Below are 9,521 nucleotides of genomic sequence, written 5' to 3'. Positions count from 1 at the left end.
CCCCAAGAATTATATTTGTGATACAACAATATTTATAATATATACAAATAAATTGGGAAACCCTGTCTATCTTGATAATGAATTTTCACAACTTTTAAACAACTTCTTGTATATTCTATAATGAATTTTCTATCGGAATCATTCTATTGAAATTAGATCAATTACCATATTTACGGCCGTTAAAATTTTAAACATCTTACGATAATATTTTTTTACCGACCCACAATGAAGAGCGGTGAGAAATGTCTCCATTTACTGGCTTTCTCCGGTTCCCCTCCATTGAGCCCAAGCTCACTCTTTTCTTAATAAAACAAAACCTGGGCCATTCTTTTTTTCCATGTTGGAACTTCTTTTCAATTACTCTAGTTAGGTGTGCAATAGCAGCACACATTTGTTCCCCATGTCTCATCTTCTGCCATAGTCGTGCCCCTCTCTTTTCCTTCGGGTTCCATCACTAATCCAGTTTCTCATAAATTACAAAACTTTCAGCTAGCGAGTTCAATGAAAGAAAGACAGAAAGAACCTTGCTCTGGAAATGTGAAGGAAACTACAGTGTTTTCTTCTTATATACTTCGGTCCTTAATATAAGACCTGTTTGATTTTTATTTTGGTTCTAAATATAAGACCCTGATCCACTTTGTCTCTCATATTTATGCATTTTTTCCTAAGGTAGTTCTTTTAATAATTATAGTTTTAGCTAATATAGTTGATTAGTAAGGATATTTTAGGAAAGATAACACCTATTTATTACAAATAACTAAGTTAACTTCTTTCTTTAATCTCTTCAAATTAGTCAATTGGGTCTTATAATTAGGACCGGAGGTAGTACATAAGTTCTTGACATGTTACATGGCTTTGGCCCCAACAAAACGCTAAATAACAGGTTACATTAATCTGTATCAACACAGAAAATCACTTTATCAAATCTTCAAGATTGTCAGAAACATATGTACTGAAATGTATTGGAAGAGTTGAGTTTGACTCAAAAAGGGTTCTACTTCAAAAGGAAGAACGCCGATCAAAAGCAAAGTAGTGGTAAGTTCCCTGACTATTGCTACATCTCTGTTCAAATCAAAGCACCCAAATTTCTCATAACTAAAACCCCGGAGAGTACTCCTAGAAGATGAGAGATGGGGATCGAATGCAGCGGAGGCACGTAATAACAAAGCAGCAAATGAGGGGTGGGGTTGAGGCATGTTTTTGTTTTTAGGAACAGCTTGCACACAAGAGACAGGGAGTAGCTGAAAAGAAGTCCCAACAGCCCCGATTGAAAAAAAAGAATGACCTAGATTTTATTTTAGTAAGAAAACGGCGAGGTTGGGCTCAATGGAGAGGAAATGGAGACATTCAGAGAAGGTAAAAATTCGTATCTCTTGGACAAATAGTTAAAGATTTAATTCCTAGAGGCATGGAACAATCTCCTTCAGCCACTGATTTTTTTTCCTTCATATTTTTAAATAAAGTTCGTTAAATATGCTACCAAAAAAGTAGGAAAAAATTAGTTACAAATACTATATAAATTCCCACCTTTACTTTTTGATATACCGGATATAAACAGCTAAATTTATTTTAAGATATAATTATTTTTTTTACTTCTTAATAAAATACTAAAATTTGAAAATAATAATGTTTCTGTGTCTGGTGCCAAAATAATACACTTCATTAAATAAATAAGTTGAATAACGTCATTTACAAAATAAAATAAAAAAAGATGCAGCTTGGTCAATCTATTTTAACATTTTTTCGGTCAAAAATGCAAATAAAACATTAAAACACAACAAATATTCCCCGCTTTAGTAGTGAGACATTCTTTTCGACTTTATTCTTCTTCTTCCCTTGCTTTCCATGTCCCCTCTTTTTTGTTGCTCTGCCATTTGTTATCTCTCAGATTTAAAGCAAACTATACCAATTTTCATGGGTAGTTAAATCATGTTTTAAGGAAAAAATTTCAAATATTAAGAACGTCAGATATAATTTTCTCTTTTATCAACTCAAATATGCAATATATTCATAATGATAAAAAATATAATTTTCCAAATATAGCAAAATATAATTTAACCCTTCACCAAATGCTCCATTTACGCTGGCTACTTAATAAGCATATTGTGAAAACTAAAAGAATCAAGGAACTGCCTATATAGGAAGGACTCAGAAATAAGGGAGGGGAGGTTGATCTCGTAAACTTAAAAATGAAGCAGGGATAATTGATCTGACTATCCAGGAGACTCCTGAGAATCTATTATCAAAAGATAAAGTGGATTTTGCTATGATCTTAACGAGCTGAACCTCGAGAAACATTCTTTGGCACGAAATAATCTGCCCAAAAAGGTCGTGCTCCAAATTTACTATCCCTTGTATTGTGAAGATTTTGAATGACCAAAAAATTTGGAAAAATACAACCTATAATAATAAAATGCATAATTTATCCTGCTCTAAAAGCATTGTAAGCGTACTATGGCTTGGTGGATCACTGCCTCTTCACAAACTTCTCGCAGCGCATGGGCATTTTTAATTACAAATCATGCCCTTCGATGCTCTCAATTCTTCTTATCTTTAAGCTCCAGTAATTGTTGCTGCTTCTTTACCTTTTTGTTGTTGCTTCAGGCTTTTGCTAAATTCTTGTGCTCTCTGCAGTGATTATACATGGTGAAAAATATAAGGCCATAGCAGAAGCATGCATCAGATTTCAAATTATATTATGGTCGCTGAAAAGCTTGGATAAATTAGCGCAAGTTCATAATGTTAATGCCTTAAAATATAAATTGGCGAGACTTGTGGTTTCATTAAGATTCTGATTCTCCCTCACTTCAATGTAATATACTAATTTCCCTCATGCGCCTTACCCTCACTCCCAAACACAAATAGATAGAGAAGAAAAAGTTACATTATACTATATCAACGACATCCAGGCAAGAAAAGTTATAGTCTTCACATAAATAAGACCGCACATTTAAACCAACTAGTAAATTTAACTTTCAATTCCAAAACAAAGGCCAATTATTGTGTATTTTGCCATCATCGTGCCACGAATATATAAAGCTCAGAACCAAAACTCATCATTTTTCTACATAGAGTCAAGAGAAATGAAAGAAACCCTCAGCCACTACAACTCTACAAGTTTGAGTTTTCCCCATGTCCGGCAAATATTTAAACTTGGAAGTTGGAAGAAACAACTAAAATACATTAAGGTGCCAGCAGAATTAAGCAAACTACGCCATTAGAATCACAATGTCCAGTCTGCTTTTTTGTATTAGCCACACAAGAAAGCTGATCTTAGCATATATCACTTTCAAATTGAAATTGTTTGAAGAAGTATATCCTCCTAACAACCCTTTTGGTTTGAGACTATTTCATTCCAAAAGCTTAAGTTATTAAGGAAAGAAACCTCAAGAATGGTTTTCATTATCATCCCTAACATGGTTTTCCATCATCTTAACTGAATATTCCACTGTACCACTCCACGTAAGCACCAGTCTTGTTTCATTACTACATATCCGGGACACTACTTCTGAAACAACCACTTGAAGAAGGATTCATCAATAAGACTCTTATCAACTCATCATGATGCAGTAAAACCTTAAAAATAGAAATACAAGTCTAGCAAATCGCCCTAACATGCTGTGGTCATTTTCAAAAGAAACAAAAAGAAACAACAATCACCAGGTACTTGAAGGTTATTACGAGTTCTTACAGGAAAAAAGTGATCCATGAACTACAAAGTGTTTTCATTACCTAAACCAGTATAAAGCATATATTCGTTGGTATGCTCACTTTTCTCCAGTTACACTCTCTCATCTGAGCAAAAGCAAAAATAGCCCTGAGCTGAACCTCTAAAGCTGAGCACTACCTAAGGAATGTTGGTGACAAATCTCAAAAGGGTTGCAGTAAGAAGGGCTGCTGGGAAGTTAACAATCTCAAGGGTTACAGCAAGAATTTTTTTTCCTTCTCTAATTAACATACTGTTAGAGGATTGATTCACGCACTTATCTGAACGCAGTTGATATTTTATTTACTTCTGTTAGTATTACAGAACCTCTAACTTAAAAAACTTGGGTCATATATTTGCATGGGATATGATTCACTGAAATCTCAAAATTTGCACAACTTTTGGAAAAAGTTTAGTACAACTCTTCCACTGAGAAACATGAAACATCTACAGAACCAGGCCATAGTATATAACATCAGCAAAATGAAGCGATATTCAGTGACTGAGAAAGACATGCACAGATGCCAATAATACTACCTCCGGTCCTAATTATAAGAGCCAGTTGACTAATTTGAGGAGATTAAGAAAGTAAGTTGAGTTAGTTGTTTGTTATAAATAGGTATTGTCTTTCCTAAAATATCCTTGCTAATGAAGTGTATTGACTAGAACTCTTATTATTAGAAGGGTTACTTTGGAAAAAAATATATAAATATAAGAAACAAAGTGGATTGGGATCTTATATTTAGGATCAAAATAAAAATCAAATAGGATCTTATATTAAGGATTGGAGGTAGTATCAGACAATTAAAACAATTCAAAAGAAGCTATTTTTTGAGTGAAGATAAAAATGAAATTGCTTCGCCTCCATCGCATGTCCAAAACCAAGATAGCCCAAACGTCAATTCAAGACAATTGAATACGATAGCAAAGAATGATGACAGAATGATATAGACCTGTTGTCAATTTGGACAAACTGGTCAAGTGATATACACAAGTCACATTCCGGCATCAATCTCCTAATCAACCCGTTCTTCCAATATTCATTTAAAGAACAGGATTGAAGATGGCGCTAATAACTAGTTAAGTGAGTTCGATTAACCCCAACAACCATTTCTAAAATTCTGCACAACGAAACTCCATATGGATTATATCCGATAAAAGATTCGAGCAGTTTTTAGTTCCTTTTGACGTCACCAAGAATTTTGACCACGCAGGGCACCGGCGAGAGGGGGAAAACAAAGGAAAAAAAAGAAAGCTAAGCAATGCCCCTGGAACTGACAGCAATGTATTTCCTGATAACGACACGATTGCACAGAAGTTTAAATTCTTCCTTTAACACCATACCGCAAAACCAATATTCTAAAAACAACACAGTAAATAAACTTAAAAAGAGGCCCTGCCAAAGAGATCAAAGATTACGAGAGAAGTACCAACCGTTGATTGGATGGGAGGGGAGTCGAAATCAATGGAGCGCACAGACATCTTGGCGATCTCCGTGATGGCGGCCTCTCTGACCCCAGGCGCATCACTAGTTAGCACTTCATAAGCTGCCTCGAATGCCTCCTGCCAGAATCGCGGTAATCTGATCCGACGGCTGTTGGTGTATACATCCCACATGTGTTTCACCACCTTCTCCCTCTCTTCCATTTCCTGGACCACAAAACCAAAATTCCCAGTAAATTCCACACAACTCCTTCATATTCTGCATGAAATTCACAGCAGAGATCCAAACGGAAAACCAACTTACAAGGACATCAAGGTCGTCATGGATGGGAGTATCGAGGTCCTTGGACAAACTGTTGAGACTTCCGGACCACCGAAGAGATACAGTACCGGTGAACATGGACCAAAGTGCGAGAAGCAAAATGGCAGCTAACGCCCAGAATTTATACTTCCCTTTCCCAAACAAACCCGAATCGGCACTTTCCTTCTTCGCAAAGGCTGTGGTTGTTGGGAGTGCGTCATCATCTTTCATTTCTTCGTTCAGAGGAGATATTCAAGGTAGGTCTTAATCCAATTCTGATATTAGAAGATGACACTTTCCTATTTCCGTGATCGCTGCATCACTGTCAGGCGGACTCAGATTTGCGAAATGTGAGATGAGTCCGATCTCATATATGCGAGCGTGTTACTGGGATATACACTGACGAGAGAGATAAAAGAATTTCTTTATATTCAACATGGCTTCGCCCCAAATCCAATAATCATACCGCAGGCGGGGAACCAAATCACATCTTTTTAAGCCAATGTGGACGCCACATCAATGCCTATGACTTTTGATTATAGTGGCCCTGCCGAAGAGAAATGAATAATTTTATCGGAAAACGTCTTTGAGAGTGAGAAAAGGCAACCGACGTTAAACGTCACCGTTTGACTTATTCTGTTTTTGACCGGATTCTCATTCTGTTATTGTTTGACGTTTAATGATCGAGTTATTGTTGTTGGATTGATTTGGCCAATTCCTACTATAGCACCATGTTGGCGGTTGGTTAGATTGCTAACCTAACAAATTTTTTTTTTTTTTACCAGCATTGCTAGCCTAACAATTTGCTACACAAAACCAAAAATAGATTACATTATTCTTTAGACCATTTGATGTCTTGTGGTATATTAAAATGTTTCAAGCTATGGCATAGCATGTTTTGACCAAGAAATTAATAGTCTGCAGGCCTAACTCTTGTTAATTTTATAGTTTAAATGCATTGTATTTAATAATTTCATAACATTCTTTCACGTCGGTATTTTTTTTTTTTGGGGGGAAACCAGCGCTACACTGTTGATTTGTTTTGTCCTGCAAATTGATTTTTTTTTTTAATGCTATGTGAATTTCTATGCAACTTCTATGTACTTCGTATAATATATTAGTATACTATTGTCTACTGATGCTAGTATAATATAAGAAGTACTACATCCGATCCTAATTATAAGAGCCAGTTAACTAATTTGAGAAGATTAAGAAAGTAAGTTGAGTTAATTATTTGTCCTAAATAGATGTTGTCTTTCCTAAAATATCTTTGCTAATCAAGTGTATTGACTAGAATTTTATTATTAGAAGCGTTACTTTGGAAAAAAAATGTATAAATATGAGAGACAAAGTAGATTGGGGTCTTATATTTAGGACCAAAATAAAAGTCAAATAGGGTCTTATATTAAGGACCGGAGGTAGTATAATATAAAAAGTCATATTATCAAATATCGATACAATAATACGCATTATCCGCATAATATCCAGAAAAGGGGGGGGGTTCGCGGGAACAATTCCCCTCACTGAGCTCTATGCGTGGTGGCAGGTGGCTACAATCTTGCAGCCAACCTCTTGTTATATCCCGACTGCAGAATTTTTTTTTTTTTTAACAAAAAAGAAGGTCCTTCTCGTCAAACATTATTTGCAGGATCAGTTCCAAAGGCCCCAGTTCTGGAATTATTATTTTTAGTAAAAAGTTTCTCCATCTCTTCCAAGGACTTGCCTTTGGTTTCTGGGAGGAAAAAGAAGAAGAAGGCCCAAGCCAATGCAGATATTCCGGCAAACATGAAGAAGCTCCCACCAATAGTGATTGTCTTGTTGATGGAAATAAAGCTCATGGAAACACTCGCATTCACCACTCTGTTCACAGCAACTCCTATACTCGCCCCTTGCGCTCTCAGCTTCAAAGGGAATACCTCAGAGCTGTAGACCCAAGTGACCGGCCCAAGCCCAATGTTAAAGAACCCAACAGTAGTGTAGGTGGACGCTATGCTCAGGCCCAAGGCCCATACCAGTTTCGTTGTAGAATGATCTGACATAGTCAGGCTGAACCCCAATACTGAAAGGGCACAGATCATCCCTCCCAGACTTATTAGCAAGAGGCGTCTTCTTCCAACTTTGTCTAGCAACACCGTGGCTATGATCAGACAGGCAACCTTTGTAAAACCGATTCCAATCACTGTGAGTAAGAGCTTGTCCTTAGAGGTGACGCCGGCTTGCTTGAAGATTCTTGGGCTATATAACATCACGGCCTCTATGCCAGTCGCGTGCTCAAAGAAGTGAATCCCAACGACCGTAATCAGCATCCATCGAACACAAGGCGAAGGCCTTAAAATCAGTTCTTTCAAGACACTTTCACCTTGACACTTTGTAGAAACCTTAACAACGTCCTCTTGGCAGGCCTCGTCAATCCCAGCAGCGACTTTTATATCCTTGAAGCGTAGTTCTGCTTCTTCTGTGGTATTGGAAATCTGCAGCAAGACTTTCTTGGCTTTTCCAAGTTTGCCTCGCATGACTAGCCACCTTGGAGATTCTGGCATTCTTAGAATGCCAAGAGCTAAAGCAAGAGAAGGAATCGCTGCGATGCCAAGCATCAATCTCCATCCAAGTCTTAAAGGCAATTTGCCGAAGAAGTAGTTGGAGACATAGCCAAGAAGGATGCCTATGCCGATACAAAGCTCAGGAAGAGAGGTGAGAAAACCACGCGATGAGGCAGAGGAAATTTCTGCAGAATAAACTGGGGCTACGAGAAGGGCAAACCCTACGCCAATACCAGCAGTGCACCTTCCTGCCATCAGAACTAAGTAGTTTGGGCCGTAGCCCATGAGAAGCGAACCGAGCAGGAAGAGGATGGATGCGAGGACGATGGAGTACCTACGACCTATATAATCAGAGGTTCTTCCGGCAGTCAAAGTGCCTACTAATGCGCACAGGTTAAGGATTCCTGCTAGAATCTCCACTTGCGTGTCGCTGATTTTCAGGTCTTCCTTTATGAATATCATAGCTCCGCTCATGACACCCGTATCTGAAAGTCACGTATATAACAACATATCTTGCATGAGCTTTTCATTTTGAACTGGCAAGTGAATATTATAGTTAATAAAGGAGTTCTAATTGAGGTTCATGTTGAAAGAGAGAAGAGGGGGATTGATATAATTTAATACCATAGCCAAATATAATGGATATCATGGAAGCGACGATAGCACAGGCAGAAGCATATTTGTTGAAGCTAATGTCATCTTCTCCTCCACCTTTGGTCGCTGCAGCCTTCACCATACTAAAAGATCTGTGCTTCTCTCTTCCTCCCTATATCTTTAACTGCTTTCTCAGTGTGTTTATGTCTGTACTTGAGGCTTTGAGACTCTTATATAGCGGATGGTGAATTATAAAAATACATTTCCTCCTTGTTGGGTGAATAGTTTCAGTGGTTCCCACTATCCCCAGACAACGCACTCGCCATACAGATTATTGAACGAGACAAAATAAAATCTCAGATCAGCCAGATTTCTTTTGTATTTGTGGGAAGAAGAAAAAATGTATAATAATGACTATGAAATTTCATCAATACCGACCCTCATAATTATTAGTATTCAAAATCTTGGCTGGTATAAGAAAATCGTTCAAGTATTCTAGTCAGTTCAGATATGAGTTGACCAAATCGGACCTGTTTCTTGATCAAATCCGTTCCGCTTGATATGCCGCTGTGCAGGAGGCAATCAGCTCTGAAGAAGTAGGTATCCAAAATGTTAACAGTTGCAATGTATAGTATATTCATGGTGAACTGTTAGGGAGGCTCTAGATATTTTTTCTCAGTCCGTGGTGGGTAGTGGATGTTATACGTGCGCCGTCGCTGTCAATATAAAATGGGACTGAAGATCCATGGGTAACAAGAAAAGAGTATATTAATTCCTTCTGTATGACTTTGTGATGGCGATGACTTATGCTTTGCCAAATTCCAATCACATGCAATAGCCACCCAATTTCTGAACCATATTATGAACAATTATTCCCTTGTCTAATGTTTGGATCATAAATAAAAGCCAGTTATAGAAGGAGGCCAGGACCACAAGT

The 9,521-nt window shown here is 37.5% G+C and overlaps 1 protein-coding gene across 1 annotated transcript; it reads right to left on the bottom strand.

Moving 5' to 3' along the window:
• Window positions 1-2,204: 2,204 nt before the first annotated feature.
• On the bottom strand, window positions 2,205-8,749 carry LOC114732530 (probable polyol transporter 6). The gene is made up of 5 exons (XM_028919814.1): window positions 8,615-8,749; window positions 7,088-8,475; window positions 5,454-5,702; window positions 5,141-5,356; window positions 2,205-2,628 (listed from the first exon to the last, which is right to left on the bottom strand). Exons 1-5 carry the CDS (start codon window positions 8,724-8,726, stop codon window positions 2,554-2,556), a joined length of 2,040 nt encoding a protein of 679 aa, XP_028775647.1. The 5' UTR covers window positions 8,727-8,749; the 3' UTR covers window positions 2,205-2,553.
• Between the last annotated feature and the right edge of the window lie 772 nt (window positions 8,750-9,521).

Source organism: Neltuma alba, unplaced genomic scaffold (genome assembly GCF_004799145.2).
Source record: "Neltuma alba isolate B1F8T4 unplaced genomic scaffold, ASM479914v2 tig00012917_pilon, whole genome shotgun sequence".
In the NCBI taxonomy this organism is placed as follows: Eukaryota; Viridiplantae; Streptophyta; class Magnoliopsida; order Fabales; family Fabaceae; genus Neltuma; species Neltuma alba.
Note: the sequence above shows the minus strand (reverse complement) of the source record. Positions and strands in the feature narration are given on the sequence as shown.